Raw genomic sequence first — 27,664 nt, 5'->3', positions numbered from 1 at the left:
CGGTATCCAACTTAGCTCCCCTCCCTTTCCTGTGCTTCGGATTAAAACTAATTAATAGAAGCAAGTATTAGAAAACTGTGCTTGAAACACAGTTAGACCAGGACAAGAGGATAAGAACTACAGTTTTAATTTAGAAAATTTGTTTATTCTAGTTTTCCTATCAAAGAAGCAGATCTTTTTTTGTTCTAACTACTTTTTTGCGTAAAAAAAAGCGTATAAGGATGACTTTGATGAATAATGCTGATGTTACCGCACATCTAACCAAGTAGGTCCCGCGAAAGAAGAGTAAGCTGAAACGCGTTGATCGCCTTTGAGAACTGCGTTATCGAATCTTGAAACTGGATCTCTTGCAATCCTTTATAGCATCTGTGATCTTCGTTAATGATTCTATACACTCGAATATGATATCCTTAAACTAAACATTAAAAAATACGTTACTTTTCACAAATAACACACACCGTGTTAATTCTTGGATTAATAAATTATTATTATATAGCCAGCTATACCAATTGCCTAAAGTACAGACTTTTTTATGCATACAGCAAGCTGATCGCCTCTGTGAACTCCGGTATTGGATCGTGTACCCGGAATACATAACCAGTATCGTATTTTTCAAATGGTTGACTATTTATGTATGTGTACATAATTTGCGTCTATGAAACCCATAACAAACCGACCTCCAATCTGACAGGGCGATACAGCCTTTTACGATGGATAGCATAAGTTGAAAAGCGTTGAACGCCTTTGTAAACTCCGTTATCGCGTCTGGAAACCGGAATATGACATTTTGCAATCCTTCATCGCGTTTGTCACCTTCATTAATGATTTGATAGAACCGTTCAATCGTTTAAAATAATTGATTCACAGCGTGGATACAATTTGTGAACAGTAACGTATTTTTCGAATGGTTGACTATATATGTATGTGTACACAATTTGCATCTATGAAACCCAAAACAAACCGGCCTCCAATCTGACAGGGCGATAATGAAGTTTAAGGATATCATATTCGAGTTTAAAGAATCATTACATGAAGGTGACAAACGCGATGAAGGATTGCAAGATGTCATATTCCGGTTTCCAGACGCGATAACGGAGTTTACAAAGGCGTTCAACGCTTTTCAACTTATGCTATCCATCGTAAAAGGCTGTATTTGGGCTCACGATTGTACCTGATCCCAAAAGGTTCACATTTGGTTCCGAAAGATTCTAATTTCGGTTTGTTTGATGAGCCGCAATCTACATGCGACTCGAGCACATCGTTGGTGCAGCAACAGCTAATATTTAATCATCGCTGTAATCTAGCACTCGTGTAACACATGCTCACTAGACATTTCCTAACAGTTTCGCTCAAAACTCCTCTGCGCTCACTCACGCAACAAAAAATTCCTCATTTTTGTATTTTTCAAATGACTAATTTTAACAAATTTGAAATAAGCTAATATTAGAATTTGTTTATTTATGCATAGCTATTGAGGAATTTATCCTAAGAGAAAAAGAAAACATCTTGAATAAAAGATAAGCTAATCGTTATTGGCGGATTAATTATGAAAGAATGAATGGTACCATAAATCAAATTAGACCTCGATGCTTTCACCCAGGGTTATTAAGGTGTGCTCCCAGTGGCTCATACCAACATGCAAAAAGAACTAGAATGCATTGTACCTCAAGCAACATTCTGAAACAGTAGCTCCAGGCATTCGTATGGAGTGGGCTCAAAAGTGGTGGACGTGGAATGCAACCGTGGTAGCATTCGTATTGCAGGTTGCATTGGGTTTGGTATCGGTTACCTTTACGTCTAAACAAGGATTAGCGATTTGGCATGATTCCTGCATTTCCGGTTGCGGACAATGTGGGAGAAAACCACAACCAAAGACTGCAAATGAAAATTTTGTCCAACGGTTTTTTGTGATGGTGCTAGTGGTATTACTGTCATCAGTTGGGTTCATCAGCTATTGGAACTGGTCTGGTGACATGTCGCTAATGTTGGTCAAAGCATCTACTATCGATAGCAATCAGGACCACGGCAAATCAAAGAGAATAATTGGTATTGAGGCATTTGTTTCGTTCTTACTGCTGTTGATGTTGACATTTGGCACTTATCTACATCGCTGGAAGTACAAGTCGGTGGTACATGATTTAAATTGGAAATTCAAAACACTATACCATAGCCATCCAGGACCACTAGATGCTTTACGATGGCTAAAACCTTGGGACCAGTATGGACGGTTGATTGCAAAGCAAACGTTTGAGCTGGTCGCTCTAGGGTTGTTATGGTTAAATTTGAGACCGTTCAGTGGCACGCTGGACAATGATGGTGTCGATAATCGTATTGGCAAATCAATTGCATCGATAGCTTCGATACTGCCAGCAGTCGTGTGTGTGCTGGTTTCGGCCGAAATGGCGATAAATTTTTCATTTGTAGCCCTTTCATTAACCACTCTGAACCGAACCCTCGATAACATCGTTCATTTTACTCCGGACGGCGACACAACGACCATACCGACTACCTCGCCACAGGCAACCAATTTTCGAATGATTGAATCAACCACAAGCACCCGTGTTGGCGAATTTCGAAACCTCATCATGCTTTACGATAAGATTGGCGACACAGCCTTATCTCTTTTGGAGTTTTACTCACCGATTCTACTCCTGATTATAGGAATCCACTTCGTTCTATTTACGCTACAGGTAAACAATTTCGTTTTCATATAATGTAATATGTTTAATATTGTTATATGATTTACTATATTTTAATTTCAAGTTTTTTTGGCACTTTACTTCATCTTGCTTTGTGTGATATAATCTACAGTTTTCAAGCATCTCAAATAATATTTCAACTATGTGCTTTCCAGATTGAAATGTTATTTTTTTTAATTATCTAATATTTTATTTTTATTTTGCAAACTGTAATTTGAAACTATTATAGTTGATTCTTATTTATTGACCTTTTTTTCGTTTGATGCACTAGATCTAGCATAAATCCGTAAATTCATTCATTATACCTGGTTCTTTGTTTTCATTCAAAGCCCAAACTTTAGATACGTACACTAACTTTTACATATCATTTATTATGGTATTTCCATAGCTATACTTGAGCTATCGTGGAATGTCCGGTAACACTAGTGACACAGTATGTGCCGAGCACCTTGGGCATATATTTTTGTCGCTGTTATCGGTTGTTTCTAGTGCTGTTCAGATCATATTCGTAGTAGACACCACGGCAAGCTTTCATCAGAAGGTAAGCTCCTTTGCCCTTGATTGATTCTCGACTATTACAAAATCAGCACCAAACATGATTTTTTGATAAATATCCTTTAACGTGCACTGAATGGAATTCACAGAGTATGGTTAGAGTAGTTTATTGGTTGTACATTGTCCATGGACATGGAGGTTCCTGCAGGAACTTTATCTGAGTCGTTTTAGTCTTCGTGCATTATTCAGGGCCGTATTTTCCGTAGGTCTGCCAACTGGCAACAGCACAATCGTATTAAACTTTTCAACGCGTTAAGCGCTATGCGCAAATTACACTTCTTTTCGTTCTGCAAGCGATTCGTAGAAACGGGACCGACTTAGCGCTTAACGTGTTAATGATTAACAGATGAATAAACATTTTCGGTACAGCAACGTTGAGTCTAAAAAAGTTTATTTAACATATTCTTCCGCGACAGCCGAGCGGTTGCGCCGGTTAGAAAATCGGCCCATGAGCGCCGGGGCTCACCACCTCGACGGCGTGGGTTCGAATCCCAACCGAGACCGGACCCTCCCCTGTACGAGAGGACTGACTATCCACGTACACATAGGGTAAAAAGTCTCGTAAGCCCTTTACAGGGCAGGCATGACCAACAAGGTCGTTACGCCAAGAAGAAGAAGAAAAACATATTCTAATATTTTAAAATGGAATAATTTAAACATTTCTATTTGAATGTTGTGAAAGAACAGTTTTTTTTGTGTAAATATTGTAATATATACCAGGCTGTCCTGACACCCCTAAAACATATCCAATGGTTTGCTTTATTCACGCATTATAACTTTCGCAATCAAAATTGCTTTGCTATCTGCTTAGTTTCGTTCAAACAGATCTTAGGCGGTTTAGTTTATTGCACTACTGTGTTACTACGTTATTACGCCATTTCAGTTGCAGCTGGACACACTGGACAAACTGAATTTCCTATATAAAGGAATCTACAGAGGAGGACATATTTTCCGACGATATAAAAATTCAGATCGAGAAATTGGTGAATGTGTTAGTGTTTCCTTAATCTATGACTAAAAAAACTTATTGTACTGTTACTTTCAACAATTCTTTTTTCCGTTGCTTTCTAAAGGTGTCCATCCTGTTTTTGATTGTCGGCCGTATTCATGATGATACTAACCTTTACGGCTATTTCAATTTGGATAAAAGTCTTTTGATGACGGTGAGTATTTTTTACCGAGTAGAATACAATTAACTAATTTGTTTATATCTTTTTTTAATTGTCAGATTGTTGCATCAGCTTGCTCATATCTAATCGTTTTGATTCAAACGCTGTAAAGGAACGTTCTTCATCTTCTTCTCTATATCTATAAAAATGAATGTTTGTATGTTCGTGATGCTAAAACTCAAAATCGGCTGGACCAATCTTGACGACGTCTTCTTATGATTTGTTTCTTTTTACTCAAGGAAGGTTTAGGAAATAAGAAAATTTAAAAATTCCCACCTTGGGAATTGGGAATTGGGAAAAACTGGTGTATTACAATATTAGTGTATTATTATTATTGGACGAGGCGAAGTTCGTTGGGTCAGCTTGTATAGTATAAAGTTCATTACACTTTAATAATGACTTAAATGAAGTATTTACTCAATAGATTCACGTTCACCACAACGATGCAACTATTCAAGCTATTCAGGTCAAGTGATAAGTCACTTAAACTGGCTGTAGACGTCACATATTAATCTGTGCAGATCTTTGACGTCTACAGCTTTCCTTTGTTTTCGCCTCGCCATCGTCTGTCATCAACATCCCTCCAAATATCCCGAATATCTCGAGGGATGTTGGAAAGAGCAAAGGAAAAGCTGTAGACGTCAAACATCTGTACAGATTAATATGTAACTCCCAGCTTTATTTCATAGATCTTTGGAGGATGTCATCAAAGCCATCAAATAGCTAAACTAGAAGATGGAGAAGATGGAGATCTTTAAAATTCAGTTTGACTCAAAATGGCAATTAATTAATAATTATGCTTAAGTCCGTATTTAAAATTTGGCCGATCAATAGACGGTTTCCAAATAGGAAAAAATGGTGAGCTTCGAACACACGTTTTATTATTCTCATTTAATCGAAAAATGCATAATATTTCTAACCTAGGACACGATAAAAATAACCTATCAATGCTTATTTAAAATCAACTAACAAATATTAACAGTAGTTCCAACAAAAATTATAGTGTGAATTGTTTTGTGTTTATTTTATTTTATTATTTCCCTTAACTTTTTATTGCTCTGTTCTCGCTGTTGAAATTCGTCAGCGAATATTGGCTGATAAGAATTTTCTTGAAAAATCATTCTGGCCTTCGTACACCCTTTTGATTGGCGTGCTGTTACCGATCGGAGCTATGTTAGCGCTTCTTCAATGGAATACAGAAATCCAACTGATCGTTTTAAAACTCTGTGGAAAATGCTTTATGCACCAACACTACTACCGATTTGATGTATACAGAACTTATATACAGGAAGGAAACTCCACATACTACATCACGTACGATCGAATCGGTCCATGCAAGATGCCGGGAAACTCGTGAAACAGCAAGATTGTTTGGCATAGTATTTATACACACACATGTCTGCATGGCATGTGAAAAAGGCTAGTGTTAGGCTGTTGTATGAATGCTGTACATTCACGAATGTGTGTGTAATAAACGCATGTTTTCACAATTCTATTGAAATTTTCCTGCCCAGTTTTCCTCGTGCGATTAGTGTGATTGGTATGAGCAAATGTTCATTGCTCTGCCAAAGAGTGACGGTGATCGTAGAAACACACAAAAAGGCCATTTTCTTCAATCCCAGTTGCTAATAGTATTCTGCATTTTAGAAGTTGTGGCAATATCTGGACGAATCAGATCACGTTCGCGAATCATTTTCGGATGAGTTACATGGTGGCAACATAGGTGTCTTGGCTGCATGTCAATGACTTCAAGCTTCAATTCATGATAATCAAGCAAATGCTTTATTTTTGTTTGCAAACATTTTGTACTTTCCGTAGAATACGTTTAGAATCGTTATTGTAAATTGAAAATTAACTTGCGGGATAGGATATTTTTTAATATGCCCAGTATGTGTGTTTGTGTGTGAGAAAGTGTTTTACAATGTGGTGGTTTTGATCCAAAAATAAATTCAGAACTATATGGATGGATACACCTTGTCCAACGCGCCTGAGAAACCCGAGAGAAATATAGGGATGCAAATAAGCTGTAAAAAGCACACTATTTTGAAAACGGTTTGAAATAGTCTTTTGAAGTACGTAGACAGGTAAGTGTCAACAGTTGGTTACAACTTGTCTATGTTTTTATGTATGATAGCTACACTGAACATAATCTATAACGTAACTAGTCTATATATGCACAGATCATCACATTAAAACGACTTTAATATTAATATTGAAAATCATTTTAACCATCAGCGCAACGTTGTCGCGGAGGATTACATACACAAACGTGAAGAAACGAAACACATAATATTTTAGTTTGTGCGAGATACAATCTGTTAATGGTTTTTCTTTTTATTTGTATCGAAAAAACAGTTTGTTATCAGCAACTTTAATTGTTGCAAACACTTGCAAACACGTTAGAAATTAAAAGAATTCTTAGGAATTTCTAATGTGGCAAAGAAAAGCCAAAAATTTACTCTTTATTTCCGTTGGTTGTGCTTGTAACAGAGTAAGTCCTTTTTCTCGCTTTTCCACATCTTTTATCGGTTTTCTCACGCTAATATCGTTTCCTTTTCGTCTGACAGGTGCTGTTGGAGCGAGTTCGAACTTATGGGTCCGAACTGTTTCCAACATTAATTGTTGCTTGAAATACGACTGCTAAATACGGCCTTATAGGATCTTTGTCACTAGCATTATAACCGAGGAGCCACACGTGAAGCTTTTTACACCGAACGAACGTTTTTTCGAGCGGCTGGAGCTTACCGTGTGTCAGCAATCCCTCTCGCTCTAATGATAGATTTCTCTTTCCTTCCTTCGGTTCACGTTCGGTGCTCAGAATTCGAGCGAACGTTCGCTAGCGCACAGAAAAAGTCGAGCGAATTTTTTGGGCATTCTTCCCCTTCCATGTACGGGTAAAAAAAACAGACCAACTGTTATAAATATGGTATACAGCGATTGCCGCAAAAAGCTCGGGCCAAAAAATTCGTTATACGCGTTCGTTCGCTTACGTGTGGCTCCTCGGTAAAGCGACCTTCTTTGGTCTCTTGCCTTCAGTTTTCTACTTGAGATGTTTCAGCGTACACTTTATACTTAAGCTGTATCTTTGTGATTATTTTGTGCAGACGATGATTGATATCGGTGTAAAAATATTTTAAAATTCCTTTTTGCTTTTTCGTGACACTTTTTAACAAATTGATATGACTAGAGGGTCAAGTAACACTTTTGATGTGCCGTAATGTGGTACCACACACAATTTGCTGTGTTGTGAATTGTGGTAGCACAGTGAAGTGTCATACAGTTATACAACTTGTCTATTTATTCAGCAACATCTTCTCGATTCAAAATGGTCAGTACGTGCAAAATGTTCAATTTAACAAGTGTGTGCTGAGTGTTGTAACTTTGCGCGCAAAACAAATCACAAAAGGATGCTAAAGTATCTGCAGTATATGCATTTTGCTTGATCGATAAGGGCTTTAGCCATTTACACTTTCCATTCCTATGGAATTGGTATATTAAGGAACCAACGAACGGTTCATACAATTTTATTGGTTTAACGGTATAAAACTTTACTGTAGTATCACAATTTTTTCTGTTTCGTGTCTAGTGCCACACTGTACTGTACTGTGTGTGTTGGGTAGCACAGTAACAGACGACCCAACACTTCTTCTTCTTCTTCTTGGCGTAACGACCTCTTGGTCATGCATGCCCGTCAAGGGCTTACGAGACTTGTTTCCCTGTTGTAGTACGTGGATAGTCAGTCCTCTCGTACAGGGGAGGGTCCGGTCTCGGTTGGGATTCGAACCCACGCCGTCGAGGTGGTGAGCCCATTGGCGCTCATTGGCCGATTTTTCTAACTGGCGCTACCGCTCGGCTGTCGCGGACCCCCAACCCAACACTAGATATGACCAATATGGCACCCTAGGAAACTTGACTGGTTATCAAAAGTGGCAGTCGTGTTAATAGATAAAGTTGGCAAGTTTTAGACAGAATCATACCCCTATGATTCTTGGGGTTTTTACTAGCATCCGTGTCTAGAAATATACCGTCGGGGGTTTGACAGAAACATTCCATCCTTAAAAACGGATATCCCTGCTTCTATTGACTGATTGGTCGATTGAGATGCTTATGATCCCAGCTTACTGATGGATATTTTCATCCACATCCCACCACCACCCATAACACCACCACGGCTGACCCTATGCTGCCCCTACATAGTGCTCCATACGCCAGGGATAATTTGTATTTGTATTTATTTATATTTATCGTCGCTACAAGTAATCGAAACTACAGGACGGCCTCGGTTTTCTTTATCAAACGGGATTTTGACAGCGACGAATACCGAGACTAGCGGAATAACACGTTGACTGCCAAGCCTTTTTGAGCGCATTTCACCGACAGGCCAAGAAAATCGCTTCAGAGAGGGAGTCGCTTACTCATATGTATTTGTGGGAAGCGCTTCGCTCATTGATAACCTACTCACATGCTTTGCGATATTATTCTCTATTTTATTATTTTATTATTTTATAAATTATTATACTTTTTTTATATACGAAGTAACAGCATGGACCGGTCGAAGTCTCGCGCTAATGTAAAAAAAGTTACTACATATTGTGCAAGTTGCCTGAACCAATCACTGATGTGTTTAATTTGTTTCGACATTGTACACAAGAATTAATTTTATAATAAACTTAATAACGAATGAATTTTGTGAACTAATCAAACTTATTTCTTTATTCAATGCAAACCGTTTTGCGCATATAACACAGTACAAACAGTAGCATGTTCATGGTATTAGTGTCTTTCGCACGCGAGAGAGCAAGCAGTTTCGCTGTCACCCAAAGAGAGGGAGACATGGCATGGAGAGAAATGTTACTGTCACCCAAAATTGGGTGACATGGCAGTCAAAGTGATAAAGTTCTTACGTTTATATTACCTTAGCGAAAAAACCTTAGCTTAGCAAAAACAAAGCCTGCCTGGAAAAAAGCCGCAACGAAATAACTGGCAAAAATAATGCAATCTTGCAATTCAGGATGATCAAAACAAAAATTCGCAATAAACGTTTAAATTCAATGAAATAACGAAAAAACAGTCGAACCAGGAAATAAAACACGTTTATATTGCTCAACAGTTACCGACCATACGGTACCTTTATCAGAAAATCAGAATCAGAAAAAAATTGATTAAGCCATTTTGCTCTAGCGTTAGTCTCGTTTTGTGTGAGGCGTTTCGTGCTCATACAAAAAGTTCTCTGAAAGTCAAATGTAAATAGGGCAGACTTGCAACTTGAGACAAACAGGAGTACGAGTGGCCAATCACAAGTTTGCTATACACCGTCAGATGAGAACAGCAACCTTCCAAGGAAGGAGCCTATTAGGGGCTCTAGCAATTGGTGACAAATTAAAAGAAACGATTGTAATACTCATTTCTTTCCTGCTCCTCCAACAGTAACAGAAAATCTTGTCTGCAGCGGAAGTGAGAGTCGCACTTATGGTAGGCACCCACGGAACACGGCACGAAGTAAGCAAGCCAAATTGTGGATCAATCGGGATCCGAATATTCCCAAGCAGTAATATCTGTCAAAACATAGGCGAGGGCGAGTAGAAGGCATATCCCCGCCCATTGCGGAGTGTCAATGTTTGAATGTGTACATGGGACGGCGACGAATTCAGTGCAAGAGGAGCTTTCAATGTGGGCATTACACGAGAAGCCATATTTGCCCACGTTGTGACCCTTAAACATGTTTCTGAGTAATTTCAATGTTTAAACTGTAATTTAGTGTCTTTTCGTTATCAGTGCTGTTATTTATGTGAAACAGATGGAATAATGATATAACAGCCGCCTTTGCCGTTGATGTTCTAGAAGGCAGCTCCCGGATCACCTTTCCCGCCATTTTAGCGCTTTGCTGTTCCGGATGACTCTCAACCGTTGCAGCCGGTAGAGAATGCATTGTCCGTATTTAATATGCACATATCCCGGCGGGGGTCCGCGACAGCCGAGCGGTAGCGCCGGTTAGAAAATCGGCCCATGAGCGCCGGGGCTCACCACCTCGACGGCGTGGGTTCGAATCCCAACCGAGACCGGATCCTCCCCTGTACGAGAGGACTGACTATCCACGTACAACAGGGAAACAAGTCTCGTAAGCCCTTGACGGGCAGGCATGACCAAGAGGTCGTTACGCCAAGAAGAAGATATCCCGGCATTCTGGCGCTGTGCTGAACAAGAGGCCTCTCAACAGCTGCAGCCAATGAAGAAGTCATCCCCCGAATCTTATATCCCGGCATTCTGACGCTAAGCTGATCCGGACGCAGAGCGGTACAGCCGATGGAAAAGGCATCTCCCGGATTTTACACGGAGATGTAAACCTTAAGTTTAAACATATTGTTACCGAATTTAAATTGAAATAAACGACTTCTTCTTGGCGGCGTAACGACCACTTGGTCATACCTGCCCGTTTAAGGGCTTACGAGGGCTTGTTTAAGGGCTCTCGTACAGGGGAGGGTCCGGGTCTCGGTTGGGATTCGAACCCACGCCGTGGAGGTGGTGAGCCACGGTGCTCATGGACCACCCATGCGCCACCGCGCCTTGTAAAACGCGGTCGGTACGAGGCCGACTTTTATTCAAATTTTCAGATTTGTCGGCCCCCTAAACCGAAGCAAAACCGTGCTCACCAACAAAACCGTCGCTCTTTGTTGAGAATGGTGTGCTAAAGGCGCAATATACACCCGTTTTCACTTAGGGTGGAAGCGCGCCCGCCTTCTGTGCAATGGCGCGCTATAACGGTGGAAACGCGAGTATCAACGGTGGTACGCGGCGCATGATGACTGAATCTCGCTTGCCTACTGTTGAAACGCGGACGCGGTCTGTTGGAGGGACGCAAATTTTGACGGCCGCACAAGATCTGTGAAGTGAGAGTTCTGCTCATACCATGATATAGCAAAACCTGTCAAACTACCGCATAATCAACAAACTGACCTGCTCTAAATGATGATACTGTACGGATGCAAAGCAGTATTTGTTACAATATTTAAAAATATCTTATTTTCCACCCGCTAGCTTTATTGAGAGCAATTCCTGACGCACTATTCAAAACATACGCGACCTCTCACTTTTACAGATCTTGTGCAGAAATATACCGGCCGTCAGAATTGTACAAGGTCTATAAAAGTGAGAGGTCGCGTATGATTTGAATAGTGCGTCAGGAATTGCTCTCAATAAAGCTAGCGGGTGGAAAATTAGATGTTTTTGAATAGTGTAACAAATACTGCTTTGCATCCGTACAGTATCATCATTTAAAGAAGGTCAGTTTGTTGATTATACGGTAGTTTGACAGGTTTTGCTATATCATGGTATGAGCAGACCTCTCACTTCACAGATCTTGTGCGGCCGTCAAAATTTGCGTCCCTCCAACAGACCGCGTCCGCGTTTCAACAGTAGGCAAGCGAGATTCAGTCATCATGCGCCGCGTACCACCGTTGATACTCGCGTTTCCACCGTTATAGCGCGCCATTGCACAGAAGGCGGGCGCGCTTCCACCCTAAGTGAAAACGGGTGTATATCTACTGCGTAGCCGTTTGTAAGGACTGTATGGGAATGCATCGTTAGCTCCATAACCAAGAGCGGGGCATATGGACGCTCGTCACTATTACGCTCCAAGTATTGCGGGTTGCTCTCGCGTGCCAGAGTGCGTGCTCAACCAAAGCGGGGCATTTAAACTTCGTATCGTATTGCGTACTTTGAGGGTTTCACACATTAGGGTTCGGCTAGCCAATCACAAACCTCGATTTTTCAGTTCGGATCGCTGTTGCGGCAACAGATGGGCGCGGTAGGGAGAGATTTCTGGCGGTGGCGAGATTGGGAAATTTCTGCGTTGGTGTGAAAGAGACAAGGCTATCACCATCTCGCTCTTACCCATTGAATTCCAGCCTCAGCCCGAAGCTTGCGTTTGTAGGGTGATCCGACTATTCGGATCCCGATTGAGCCTCAATTTGGCTTGCTTTACTTCGTGCAGTGTTCCGTGGGTCGGCCTCGTACCGACCGCGTTTTACAAGGCGCGGTGGTGCTTGGGGAATTTGGCTTGCTTTACTTCGTGCAGTGTTCCGTGGGCAGGTTATCCAGAACGACAATAACTTTCGTTTCTCAAAAGAATATCGTCGGTTTGCGTTGCTCAAACCTTTTGTTAGAAGGTATCTGGAAACGAACAAAATTTTCACAAAAGCTTTGTTTTGCCAATTGTTTGCATTGTTTTGTATCGGCAAGCTATGTTTGAATGCGCAAGCACTGCTCCCAAGTGACAGAAAACACGATTTAGATAACTTTCGCCAGGCTTAGTAGGGGGCTGCATAGAAGATTAATAGCTGTCTTATTAAACCAAAATTGCAAGTGTGTGCGTGAAAAATGAACCCAGCGTGGGCGCCCTGATCCGATCCTTTCCATTATAAATTGAACCCTTCTCCGGAACTGACAGCTCAAATCCATCAAATCAAAACAAATTCAAACAGACGATTTGTTTTAACAATCCAGTTCCAGTTCGGTAGTGAATCAGAGCGGAGGTTAGCAGTGTACAAGTTTCCTGAAAGGGTTAGCGGAAAAGTAAGGTTACGGCACGACCGCGTGGTCACGCCGAGCTGGAGCTCAGTTCAGACAAATCCTAGCTGCCGCACATCTCGTGCTGTTTGAGTCAATCAAGCGGACCACGAGTTCTTGTGTCCTGACAACGGAAGGAATTATCCCTCCCGTGGACGGCCGGTGGACATATGGCTTTTATAGCCGGTCCTAAAGGACGAGCCCCTTCATAGGAGTTCGGACAGAGTCGGTACGCCTCTGATTACGAGTAAGGAAACAAACGTTCGACTTAGCGTAGGAGGATATACCCCGACTCGCATAGCGAAAGAATAAGAAGAAGAATTTTAACAATCTCAGCAGTTTTTACATTTACCTTGCTTGCAAACAGGATAATCTTCCCCGACGAACTCGAATGTTCCATTATCATTGCATTATCATTGCATAAAGCCCATCCCTCGTCGATACAGTCACTGGAAATATTGGACAACTCTGGCCTTCCAGCATTATTTTGGCTTGTACGTCCTATCTCATTTCAGAAATCATAGGAGCAAGCGCTCCACTACAATCAATACGAGCAATGCAGGAATCTTCAAGCTTTTGTTGTTGAAACCTGCTGGACGGTTGTAAATAACAATTTACTAACTTCCAAATGAGAATTATCGAGTGCCGAAGCAGTAACGCAAATAAATCAATAAACTTACCAAGATCGATAAACTGCCTCATTACAATTTTGCTTGGCCCTGGGTAAACGTGTTTGCTGGCTTTCATACTGTTGATCCACTCGCTGTTTAATTCGCCTTCTAATCGAGAAAATTTAAAGTCGCATCCCTGTTTATCTTTGAACCATAATGTTGTTTTGGGGCAGTGCAAACGGCTGAATCGAGAGAGATGTGGAAATATTTTATTCGCAGACCGAGACGCAGGTGGGACATTTCAGTCCAGTCATTGCTGATGCTCTGCAGGAGTACCATGACAGTGCAGCGAAATTACTCCGTCGTGTAGCTTCATAGAACACTTTTTCAAGTCATTCTCGTCCAGATCCAGCACCACTAGATCGTATGCCAGGGGGCAATTGGGCTACGTTCTTTTGGTGGTTCCGACCGTCCTTGATAATCGTACTGATATTGTATGTGCCCAGAATTTCGCCCAGATATGGAAGTTAAACATCCGATTCCGCAGCAGCTCATGCAGTAGCTTTATGTTACCCAGGGACATCTCGTTTTGAATCGATTCCATCAGCAATTCGAAAGCTATCAGCACCTTTTCGTCGAATACCCGCTGGTTGCACTATTGCAGCAGCGAACTGACGATGGCGATCACATCGTTCTTCAGCACATTCCCCTTGTTTGTTGCAAGTTTGTAGAGAACTTCCGAAGCCACCTAGTTCGTTATGCGAAGTTCTACTTCTCAAAAAACCCTGTATCGTATATCAAGTTCAAGAGATGGAACATTTTAAACAAAACTTCCTTCAACGGTTGTAATTTATTCACTCCTGCGTGTCAACAAGTTTTGATACAAACCTCTGGTTTGTTGACGTTTTTTCATTGAACACCTACATTCGACCCGCGTTGATGATGATGCTAAATATGTTTCCGTAAAAAGGCTTCTCTTACCGCTTTTCTTGTTATTCCGTGAAAACATGTGTGATTAATAAACATTATCATCTTTTATTTACGTTGAACAAGTCCGCACGATGCACAGTCGCTTTACCAAATGAAAACACCAATGACAGCTCAAAACTGATGCACAGCCAGCTTAGAAAAATGTTCAAGAAGAAAACATTCATCAGTCCGTGTCTGTACACGGCGATACGAATTTCCGCACCCATAAATTCAAACATCGGTGGGATTTAGGGCAATTTCACTGCATTTTTCAAAAATAACCGTCAATTTTTGTGACGAATTACTGGCAGAACGTAAAGCACTGAAAATGATAGTAGCCTGTAGTTTAAGCTTAGAATATCTAGTTAGTTCGCATCATGCGTCGAAAACATTCAGAGACAACCCTTTAAGAAAGAAAACTAATTATGCACGATTGCATAATCAATGCAAGTCATCTTACGAGAAACTTGTGGAGAGACTCCGTTCTATAGTTCAAAAGGTTTTCGATTTTCCGTTTCTAAAAAAATAAAAATAAGCGATAAGGTTATCCACGAAATTAAACCAAATAAGATAAGCGGTATTTAATCAGGGCAATCAAACTAAATCCAAAGTGAGTGCAGCAAGAGTGGGGGTAGTTTTACTTCCAAGATGATGTAATGGATGGGGGCCTACATTCAAATTTTGAAAGACAATTGTAAAAACAATTTCGAGAAATTAGGACTACAAGGAAGATACATATTCCAACTGGATAACGATCATAAGCACATAGCCCTAAATTTCAAGCTATGGCGCCTTTCTTCTTCTTCTTGGCGTAACGACCTCTTGGTCATGCCTGCCCGTTAAGGGCTTACGAGACTTGTTTCCCTGTTGTACGTGGATAGTCACTCCTCTCGTACAGGGGAGGGTCTGGTCTCGGTTGGGATTCGAACCCACGCCGTCGAGGTGGTGAGCCCCGGCGCTCATGAGCCGATTTTCTAACTGGCGCTACCGCTCGGCTGTCGCGGACCCCACTATGGCGCCTTTGTAATATCCTAAAATAACTCCAATCGTCCCCATAGAGTCCAGATATAAACCTGATAGAACATGTTAGATGATTCTATTCGTAAACGGACAATCTCTAACAAGGATTAATTGAAACGGGCATTGCAAGAAGAATGGGACAGAATTCAACCCACCGTCACGGAAAATTTAGTCAATTCCATGCCACATAGACTAAAAAGTGCCATTAAATCACAGAGATATCCTCCAGAATATAAAATCTTTCCTCCTTACTCTAGTTTTTTCGAAACTAGAACAAGAATTTAAAATAGACGAATACTTTTTGCGTTCATAATAAATGCATTTGACTTTGATACATTAAAATTTGAATAATTCATAAGAATTGACCAATTCTCTACCGCACATGCCCGTTTAAATTAAATGTTTGTGCTTCGAAATATGGGGTTTCTTAGAAATTTTAGTTTAATACTTTTTGGACCTGCCTTGCTCCTATCTGTTCTTTTTTACTTTGCTTAAGTAGATCATAAAGGTTGTAGGCATAACCTTTTCTGTTGAGTTTCTTAGCATCAGAAGCATCGTTGCTTTTCCCCTTACATCTCCAGGTGATTTATTTGTTCCCAAAATCTACAAGTGCATTTGCAGTTCGGAAGAGGAAGTCACATATTAATGGTAGATTTTTCATTAAGATGGAAAACTAATCGATCTCAAGGCTACATGGAACTTGTGAACACCTTTTCGATTCAATTTAATGAAGATACAATAGCTGAAAATAAACACTGCAATTCACGTAAGCAAAGTATCGAAACAATGGTTTTCGGATTAGCCAACACAAAGTCCTAGCTTAAGTACCACAGAGAATTTGTAACGAATCTGTTATTAAAAAAACTTTCACTTTATTCTTCCTCCGTTTCCGAGCCAAGAGAAAGCTCTCTTCCTTCTTGGATCCTCTTTATATTTTTTGCCTCAGGTATTTACAAACCCGACCGTCGATCGCTAGCCGACCACGGTTATTCCTCTTTATCAGCTGATCGCAGGCAGAGGTGACCCTGTGAGGTGATTTATCCTATCCGATCTTTTTTTATTCCGACAGGGGGCTTGAAAGTTGCAAACAACATAATTTGGATACGATAACATAATTCAAATATGTTGGTTTGCAACAACGAATTCAGAGCTAGCGTAGTATGTATCCAACAGTGACGTTACTTAGTGATAAAATCCATGAGGCACATGATTGAGAATTTATTTGATCGGAGTTGTCTTAAGAATGATTATTACCTAACAAATATCAATCCAATCTTCTTCTGGGTAAGAAGATTGAGACAAAATTCTTTTATCTTGAAAGAAAAATATACCTTGTACATGGTAGAAGAAGTTTCTATAGAAATATCAGTCCTGTGTATTTCCCCTCAAAAAGAGAAGAAGAAAGAGGAGATGATTCGATAGATAGAGCTAGAGCTTATTTTCGCACAGTTGCTCTATTCTGATGTGCTAAGACGCTTCCGCTTATAGTTACCGTCTATAAGCTTTATACTTCTAACTTACCATTTTTCTAAAGAAATCTTTTACAAAAGCATTCAATTCACACAGGCATTCATTATCTGTGGTTGTGTAAAATACATATAAAAAACCTCGACCATTTGTTCAAGGCCATTTATACTAATTGCCCCATGCAGTAGAGATGTCAAGTATCTCGCTGGATTCGAAGCTCAAAAATAGTAATAATAACGGAGTGAACTTACCATAACCTGATGGAATACTTAAAATCAATAACAATACCTTGTTGCAAATACGTTATGTAAATTTGCGTTATCGACATTTGAAATACGGTTAAAATAATTTATGCAATTCTCACTATAAGCAGATATAGTAAACAAAGTTTGAAAAATAAGTTTGAGTTCCAAAATGTTGCATTGAAACCCATAATTTTGCGAAGCCGTTATCCAAAGATCCTCGAGAGAAGCTTGTCGTTCATGTTAATCCTGTATTTAAATTGTTTATTTTCTTTTCCTCTTATCGTGTGTAGCAAGCGTGATGTCAACTCGTCGAGCTGGTCCTCCGCCGATGCAGCAGTTGCAGCCGCAATTGTCCATTTCCTATGGCGAACCGGAAAAAAAACAACGCAGCAAATGTATGTCTTTTGTGTGTTGCATGTGGAAAGTGTTTACGTGCATTTTCTCACATGTGACGCTGGTTGCGACAGTTGTTGCGTACTGTTTTCTCGGTGCGTTTACCTTTGAACGTCTCGAGTCGGAAAACGAAAAAATCGTAAGATATTTTTCGGTTTTACAATACCAACTATTTCGTTGTATTTAATAACATATTTTCCGTTTGCGATAAGAAATTCACGTATTTTTTATTACTTTTCTTATTGTCAAAAAACAAACTTGCTTTGTAAATGCGTACCTTTGTGTAGGTTAAAAAAAGTATCCGTGCAATTCGTGTTAATCTCACGGACGCCATTTGGCAGATGACGAATGATAGACCGGTATTACACCAGCAGAATTGGACCACATCTGCTATAGCTCATTTAAAAGTAAGTAACCTTTGAAAAACCTCGTAGTGTCTTGTTAAAAAATATTCATTTGCAGTGCATTAGCTTAAACAAAATAATTGTTATTCCAAAGAGCAGCCAACAACCTCCTCTCTGTTCATTCTATAGGCTTTCGAGGTAAACATATACGATGCCATGAAAAAGAGTGGATGGGATGGAAATGAGGAAGAAGACCAACTTCAGTGGACCTTTTTTGGGGCACTGTTTTATTCTATCATTGTCATAACAACAATTGGTGAGTAACAAAAACTTCACGAAAACGATTTAACATGTACCTTAAACGCACCGCAGGGAATGAAAAACCAAACTAAACATTTCCGTGCAAATCTCAACCTCGTGGAAACATTGATTGCTTTTGGCCGAAGGATGCTAGTTTGCCCGTTTTTCAACCTTTTTATTCGTCTGTCGTGCTTGATCAAACTGTGGTCCAAACTGTGGCCCTCCTCCGAATCCACCTAGTGGCCTTGGACCGAACGGTTGTTGCTGCTGATAGAAGCCTCCAGGGACATAACCTCCCGATGGGAAGAATCCTCCAGTCTGTCCACCGAAGGCCGGATTTCCAAACCCACCACCATAGGGATACGGGCTCCCACCGGGATGGTAGCCAGCTCCGTTATGGGGAAAACGCGGGTACGGTCGTCCGATGATTCCGGTTGGTCCACCGGGTCCCACAAGAACGCCGTTTCCGCCAGCTCCATAGCCTCCTAGCCCACCGCCGTATCCTCCTCCGATCTGCGGTCCAGGGTAGTATCCGCCGCCCAGTGGATTGCCTCCTTGGAACGGGAACGCCCCGCCACCGGGATAGGCCAGGTTAACTCCGTAGGGGTTTGGTCCGAACTGTCCGTTGATAGGGCCGGGAAAACCGCCGCCGCCTCCAAACTTCTGGTTGATGCTAACAAAAATAGCTCCAACCACATGACACTTCAGTTAACTCTTGACATTGCTACTCGAACTTACCCGAAATCATTGGCTTGATTTCCTTCGCCAAACTCGCCCGAAAACTCGTCATTCTGGGGTCGTGAAAACCCGGGTCGTTTTGTCGTAGTTTCCTTTACTTCGTACCGTCCCTGACTGAGACCATCAAGGCAGTTAAGAAAATGTTTAGATCGTTGATTTCTCTGATTCTATACTTAAGACTAGTGTTTACCGCTCAGAAAAGGTGGCCCGCTTCCTATCTGAAGTCACTTGCTGACCCTGGAATGCAAGCACATCGCTACGCACGTTGAATTTGTCTTGACCTGTTTCTGGATTTTTCCCGGCATTGCTTACCCCGCCAGACCAAGACCAACGCTCCTGGGCATTCGTTAGCACAAATAGAAGCGAAACCACCAGCAAAGAAAAATGAGCTATCCATAGAGCGAGTGCATGTAGAGGAGAAAAATAGATTGGTATTAATTGATCTATAGCATATTTGTAAAAAGTGATCAAAATATCATGTCATTTTAAGTTCACTAGCACGATAAAAAAACTTACGCTAATAATTTTAATATCTAGCAAAATATTGCTTGTTCAACTTGTTTGTCAACAAGTATTTTATTTCTATATTTATATATACTATATTGCCAAAACACAAAGTAAATTTTCAAGTTTGTTTCGAATAAATTTATATCTCACACTCTACCGATCCTCAGTTAATCGTATTCATAGTAAAGCCATTACACTGCTTAAATAGTAAAGTTTATCGATAAAATACATACTTTAATTAATGTTGGGCTACGTACATTGAACCATGTTTTAATTTAGTTGATACAGCGTATCTCCGCCTTTGTTGACCTAAATCTTGTTTTATTTGGCCGTTGACATTGGGGCAGACAGCGACCACGCTCCAAAACGCATCCAAATTTACCCACTACACAAACGTTTAATGGTGGGCCGAGGTTCCGTTCAGAGTTTTGTTGCACAGCGCGTAATAAAAGACAGCATGTAATTAATGACGAAAGGGTATGGTGCTCTTTTCACTAATTCACAAATTTCTGCCGGAAATATCTATGAAAGTTTGTCCTCCCACGCTACATATGCTGCCGAATAAATAAAAGGAAAGCGGACAATATAGTACAAGATAAATTATATTTAAAATTAAGAGCGACGTAATAAATGCTTTGGTTGGGAGATTTCCATCAATTGACTTATTACACTGCGTGTAGAGTCGCTGTGTAATAATTTATCACATAGTTCGTTACATTTATATATTATGGTTTATGTTTGATAACGGATAGGCAATTATGCCAAACATAAACATTTTCTAAATATTTTCTATTCACAATGAGGTAGCATCACCGCCGATAGTCATTCTGTTGAACGCATGTCTGCAACTTCACTGTGCCATTTTATTTTTGCACAATGCGCAAAAAACTGTTTGTTTGTTTAGTTCAGTCACATTGTCAGACATTATGTCCTCTAACTAACAATCTGTGATGATATCTCTCGTTTTATCTATAGCAAGTCTGTTAATCAGCATCCTTAAAAAAAATCCAATTAGAGTGATTATTCAAATGAAGGGAGAGATGCCAAGAACAAACGGCTCGTTGAATGACCACGCAGAATAAAAGCATAAACTATCAGAAATATAAATGGACTCGGTCAAAAGAATAACACTGGTGCGTCTGAGATCAAAATAAAAAACCATGGCAAATAAAAAACACTCTTTCTTAAAACTTCCACTTTCAATATTTGGTATTTCCAGTATTATTTCAATCACTCGCGTCACTGCGTGGGGATAGCTCTTTACAGATATGGCTACAAACCACTTTAAGTTCACCTTCACATTGATTCGCGAAATATTTACCCTATATATTGATGTCGAGTACTATTCATTGATGACGAAATAGAGACGTCGAATGTACAACGAAATCATGAAAAAACTGAATTGGTTATATTCTATTATTTGATGCAAATTGTGCAATGTTTCCACAACATATTATTTAATTGTCTAGATCTGTGCTATGTGAAACATTTTGGAAACACAATTCAGTGTTTCATTTGGAACCTTTTTTTCGAATTTGACATTAATTTTAGTTACTTTATATTTGACTCATCATTTTAAAAAGCACAAACTGAATATATTACATTATTCAATAAAACTATAATTTCAAACGCACTATTTCAGTAGTTCACGTATCACAGTTTTTTGTATCACTTTATCATAATTTGTTTTTAAATTCACTTTTCAACTTAATTCGGTACCTTTCTTTGAGGCGTTTTTCTGTTAGCCGATTACTACCGAAGTCGACGCGATACTAGGTGGTAGCTTTTACAAATTTACTTCTCTTATAGTCTCCCCGCTAAACGCACACCAACATGCGCTGTTTAACAAGCACGGCATAGACTGTTCGGAGTGATGCATAACGCCTTTTTCAAGCGTAACAGCCTCAAAGATCAAGTCTCAGCTCCAAAATTTCATTTCACAGTCATTCATACTGCTCCATGCTGCCTTTGTCCAGTGCAAACGCCGCCTCTGTCTTAAACAAAAGATACCAACCAACGACACAGCTACCATAGCTGTCACGACTCAGAGAGAGGAAGCTGTCAATGCATGGAGCTTCGGACAAACGAAGTCAAACAAAAGGAAAAATCTTCCACAAGCCTAACAGTGGTCACCATCTCGAGTTGTGCGCAGATTTAAAGCAAAGTTGCTTGTTTCTTCTTGTGAACACTTTTGCTCTCCCTGAGAAATTTCCCAGTCAACAAAGCGACCCTTTCAGATTATTACATAATGATCTATGACGACGGCAGTTGTATAGCACGCGAATTTTGACTGTTTTTGAGAAGTTTAGTTCATTAGATAGTATTTAACGTGTTCATGTTCGATCACATTATTTCTTATTTATTCACTTAATTAACTCTTGAATTACATGGTTTTGCTTCCCATAATATATTAGATAGTGTTATAGACATATGTTAAAAAAAATAAAACGAAGGAATGAATGATCCAAGAAAAGCTGGCTTGTCTTTTGAAATACATTTTAAAGATTTTCTTTTTCCTACAAACTATTGTAGAATGGATTCGGATAGGATAAAAGAAACACCATTAAGGTGTCCCAGTCATCTTAGTCAGTTTTGTATCCGCAAGGTGGCCAGATGTAGGTTAAGGTTATCTACCGCTGCTTGTTGAATCCCACACGCGTCCGCCGTTGGCGGTTCACGAGGTCTATACACCATCGGAGTCTTTTTTTTCTTTTTTTTTCACGGGTCCATCAACGCCGCGATGACTCGTCGCTGCAGTTGGTTTCCGCTAACCTTCGCACGTTTTTCGCACACAAGTTTTCGGGCCCCCTTGTGGTGATAAATTCGTTATTCTGGCCATTCTTCTTTTACCTCGTGTACAAATATGGGAAGATGCTTGTGAAGTCGATTAAAACGGATAAAGCAGTTATTCATCAGACGACAATTCGTTGGACAAAATTCTGTAGGAAAACAATTTCAGCTTGAAACCATGGCTGAAATATTAGCGTAATTAATACTTTTACGCTGGCCGATATCACGACATTGTGTCATAATAGCGTATTCTTATGATCTTATTCTAAATCGTTCGCATTTCGTTAAAATATAATTTCATAACAAATGCCACTGTTTCGCAAGTTTCAGTACAATGTAATAGAAAATGTACAGCACAATGTAATGTTTTATTAAATTTGTACAAATTATACTCCGCCAAAACCAGGTTGAGATGCTGTTACATCCATCAACAACATCCTCGATTGATTTGAAATCAATTTGCGCTGTCATTGGAGCGAAAAGTTGTTTCCTTTTAACGGTTATTTAATATTATCTGTGTTAGGGACAATCGGGGCAATAAGTCTTCCAATTAGTGTGCCGCTTTACTATATAAATAGATTAATGGAAAAATCGGATATAAAAAATACATGCAGGCTTACCGTTTGCTTGTTGAATTTAAAGGCTAAACTGTGATCTGGTTGAGCTATTGCGTTGCATCGGTTTAGTATGTTAATGTCAAAAAGTATCAACATTTATTTGCGATAATTAAAAACCTTCTTTTCTTAAGATGCTTCTTACCCCATTTTCCTTACATGCCCGTTTGGCTTTATACCGCATCTTCGTTCGTCCCACTGCGTGTTCAAACACATGATTAACATGGAATAGGAACTACGGTTATTCAACGGCAGTTGCGAAGCAAATGTTCAATTAACCGAAAATGTTATGCTTTTTGTAGCGTATCGTTGCGTTAATGATCGACAAACACAGTATTACGAAATTGCCATTGATGATTTCGTCCCAGTAAATAAACGTAACTCTGATTGTCAAAGTTTTCTTAAGGTACTCTCCAGGCTCTTTTACATAGGATGCTAAAATTCTATCGATAATTTTATACGCATCAGACATATTCTACAAAACAGGGAATTGTGGTTAACGTCTATCAAAAGGATAGCAATTAACACGATCCCCTACCATTTCTTGATAGTCTACAGTTAATAAATATCAAAGGTAAATTTATTACTCTTCGAACACCGCGATGAAATCTTTTACATGTAAGAGACAATATAGTTGCACTTTAAATTAACATTTCGAAAGTCTTGTGCAAACATGGACAAACCATTGTAGTGATTAAATAATGGATGAAATTTGAAATATTTATTTTTTATTTGCTGCCCAGGATACGGTCACATAGCACCAAAAACACAATGGGGGAAAGTATCAACCATCTTTTATGCTATCCTGGGTATTCCGCTTATGCTGCTTTGTCTTTCGAACATAGGTGATATCATGGCGAGCTCGTTCAGGTAACAAAACTGAATCCCTTATGTCCAGTTTCCGTTGTAATTGAAATATACTTACACAGGTTTCTTTACTGGCGTGTATGCTGCTATGTTTGTACACGCGAACCCAAACGATCAAATACTCGGCGCGGAAGAAGTCGAGGAACTATCAGACAGGGGTGAGTTGAACACAACAAACTTCAGATTTTTAGGTTTTAATACATTATTTATAATACAAATAATTTTAATCTGTTGTTGTTTCATGGAGATTCATTTTATAAGACCAGCACACTATTGATCACGTGTGCCAATATATATAATACTTCCATGTTCTTCCAGAAGAAGCTCGCTGCGATCCAATCAAGGTCCTGGAACAAATTTAAGACGATCCGTACGGAATTCACAACGCTCTGCAGATTCTGGATTTGATCCGTATTACGAACCAGGGTTATCCCATTCGTATTCCGAGTCAGATTGTAGGTAAGAAATTAGAAATATTATGGTTAGGATAGATGGATCAAAAACGGTAAAAGTAAAGTCCAAATAAATAACACTCACATCATTGTAGAGTATAGCATTAACTAGAATTTGTATGGTTCACAGGTATAATTCAAACTTAGAAGACCATTACTACCCAGATAATGATAGAAGCATGAGACAAGCACCATTAAAGTACGATCCGCCGAGTTCCAACGGTCCTGGCGGAATGCGACAGAAAATGCGTGGCCCTCACAATCAGGAGGAAATCTTGAACGACGGTTATCAATCTGGTCACCAGCAGATGAAAAGACCACCAGCACAATCACGAGCAGAAACTATGGGCCTCGATCACTCACAACGATCGCTACAGAAGCCTCGTCCAAACGATGCGTCGTATCGAAAATCGCCAGGTATGATGATGTCAAAAACTAAGAAATAATTATTTGTAACCATGCTGCTTATCGCCAAGTTTTAACACTAGTAGGGCAGTAATTTGTAGTGGCAAGTTTTTTTTTAGTGTGAAACGACAAACCAAGAAGGACTTAGTCTCTCTTTGAGGAAAGTTTCTGTAACCATCTTGAGGAAACTAACTTGCAGCTTGGTGGTCAGTCGTTTGTATCGAAGCATATTTCCACATTTTACTTTGAAATTTGATTCAGTTGAAAGGTTGGTTCAATATGAACATGTTTTAATTCCACAGGCATGAGGGCTCAATCGCTCGATCGGCGCATGTTTCGGCAAGATTCACAAATGATTGACATGGACGATGAGTCTCCGTGTAAGACACCAATTCTTTGCAACAAGTATGCCATCGATGAGGTGGACGAGGTAGGTCGTCCAACGCGTCCTAATCCACGTAGCCAATCGATGCCACGACAGGCACGCTACGGGGATAGTCTGATGCCAGACCGAATGCCGTATTACACGGAAGACAACGAGTTGGCGGAAATACAAACAGTTCGCAAATCAGCCCCAAGACGCCGAGAGCCCCGCCCTTGTAAGTGATATCTGCTTCATCTATCATCTTCTGCTATTTCTGCTATTCCCACTATTTATCTATGCAGTGGCGATCTCTGCGTGTGATACGATCATAAATTCTTCGCAAAATTATGCGAAGAATAGTACACATATTCAAAATTTATCAATGCGTTTAGACAAAATTTATCAATGCGTTTTTGCTCTTCTGTTCTAAAATGTTGCTTGTTGATGTTACCCAAGTGTAACTATTTTATTTCCACGAATTCAGACGATCAGTTTTCAAAGCACTGTATTGGCACGAAACACTATATAAAATCCAACACATCCCTGATTAAAAAAAAAATTAAAATTAAATCAAAGCAACACTTCGCATGGGTCATAACTCACCGTTAATTACCTGTTTCTTTTAAAATCTCTCTCGTACCCACTGCTACAGTACCAGCGCCATCGCCACGCATAATGTCACCGATGGGATTTGCAGTTCATCGTCAGGCCCGGCATCTTCAAAACGTGATGGACGATAACTCGCTCTATGATGATGAATGGGATATGCAGAGCGGAGAGTTGCCGCCACCATCAATCGTCCGACCCGTGCCAATATGGCTATGCGTTTTCCTGGTCGTCAGCTACATCATTGCTGGGGCATTCATGTTTTCTGAGTGGGAAGATTGGAGTTTTCTCGATTCAGCCTACTTTTGTTTTATTACCCTCACCACTATCGGTAAGCAGTGATCTATTTTCACTTAACCTAACGAATCTCAGACCATTTTTTTATTGTTTCCGCAAGTCAGTTGTCATGAAATAACAATCCTAGTGGTGGTTGTTGTTTTAAAATTGACGCACTTTTGGTAGAAATAATTGAAAAACTGCTTCTATTATGCAAAATGAAATTACATCACCCAATCCTTCTAGTATTATATTTCCAAAACTGCTCCATTCACATTTGAAGCGTAACCATGTAAACTACCCTATTTTTTTTTATTGTAAAAATATGTTTACTAAATTCTTTTATCATACTTGTAATCTTCTTTTACAGGCTTTGGCGATTTCGTACCGGCACAGGGGGTTAAAAATGATTCAGAAATCTCGATAGCTCTCTGCTCACTGTATCTGCTGTTTGGTATTGCACTCCTGGCTATGAGCTTCAATCTAGTGCAGGAAGAAGTAATATCAAACGTTAAAAGTGTCGCTCGGAGACTTGGTATACTGAAGGAAGAGGAAATTGATGATTAGACGAACATTTTTCGACCATCATCCATGTTTAACTAAGGCGAGAGGAGGATGCCTAGAATATGTCCATGGGACATTATTAGTACGCTGGTGCTACAAGTTCTTGAAAGTGTTACTGTTGGATGATTTAAAAATAAAAATCGCACTACAATTGTAAGGTTTCTATAACGAGATTTATTTAGTAGAATTTTGCACAAAATGTGCATGTCCGATGACTGGGAAGGACTGACATAAGGTAAGATTAACCAAATACCCGGTTGGCTATAGAGCTCATGAAAAAAAATTGTGTCCAATTTTTCCTACTTTCTTTCATCTACCCTGTATAATAACGTACAATTTAGTACAAATTTAAGCCTTTCTTCACCATAAATGGTGCGGAAACGAATTTCACGGGTCTGTATCATCGTGATTATCATCATTACAGTCTCCAGCAACAAATCATTTTCACCACAAGCACTACGGTTGGCGACAGATGATACTGAAACTGCCACCACGTGGACATGGCATCGTGTGTGTGAATGTGAACTTCAGAACGATGCGATGGATGCCAAAACGAGGTGCTGCCCGACTCGATCACCACATGTCATCCCAGATCTATAGTGACGTGGCATCTGCAAGGGAGATCAGGCCGTTTCGGCTACCACTCTCAAAATGTACTAACATTACCTAAAACTCACGAGTGCATGTGTGCGCAGAGTTCGATATTTTTAGATTGTCTTCGGGGCGCTCGTTGGCGTGCCAAGTACATGTAGCTGATGACACCAGATTCTTGCCAAAAATGACAACGACGGTGTAACAGCGACATCGAAATAACGCGTTGGTGTTGGTTTGTCGTCGTCAACCCGTGTGGGATTCTCTCCCGTTCAACAGCTTTTCCTTCCCAAGGAAAACGTAAGCACGTGCAAACATACCTTAGGTGTATTAGAATAATTTACTTTCAATTATCACACCCAGACTGGATGTGTCATAAAGTCATTGAATAAATCCAACAGTTTCTTTCCACCATTTCAATGACATTTGAAGTACTTTGTCAAACTTGAATTGAACGAATACTTTTGGTATGGCAATGACCTTTTTTAAAAAAGAAATAACGAACCGTTTTCCCCACCGAGTAAACCCGGGATAGCGTTATGGTACTAGAAGA

The 27,664-nt window shown here is 40.0% G+C and overlaps 2 protein-coding genes across 2 annotated transcripts; both read left to right on the top strand.

Moving 5' to 3' along the window:
• Positions 1–1,703: 1,703 nt before the first annotated feature.
• Positions 1,704–4,533, top strand: LOC131293687 (uncharacterized). The gene is made up of 5 exons (XM_058321761.1): positions 1,704–1,984; positions 2,171–2,690; positions 3,088–3,240; positions 4,328–4,417; positions 4,483–4,533. Exons 1-5 carry the CDS (start codon positions 1,704–1,706, stop codon positions 4,531–4,533), a joined length of 1,095 nt encoding a protein of 364 aa, XP_058177744.1.
• Positions 4,534–17,598: 13,065 nt separating this feature from the next.
• On the top strand, positions 17,599–26,523 carry LOC131281449 (uncharacterized). The gene is made up of 10 exons (XM_058310781.1): positions 17,599–17,832; positions 17,981–18,100; positions 18,227–18,353; positions 23,730–23,856; positions 23,916–24,011; positions 24,172–24,312; positions 24,436–24,722; positions 25,013–25,309; positions 25,727–26,011; positions 26,327–26,523. Exons 1-10 carry the CDS (start codon positions 17,599–17,601, stop codon positions 26,521–26,523), a joined length of 1,911 nt encoding a protein of 636 aa, XP_058166764.1.
• The last annotated feature ends 1,141 nt before the right edge of the window (positions 26,524–27,664 follow it).

This window comes from Anopheles ziemanni, chromosome 2 (genome assembly GCF_943734765.1).
Source record: "Anopheles ziemanni chromosome 2, idAnoZiCoDA_A2_x.2, whole genome shotgun sequence".
Lineage (NCBI taxonomy): Eukaryota > Metazoa > Arthropoda > Insecta > Diptera > Culicidae > Anopheles > Anopheles ziemanni.
The sequence above is the reverse complement of the archived record's forward strand: the minus strand, read 5'-3'. Positions and strand labels throughout refer to the sequence as shown.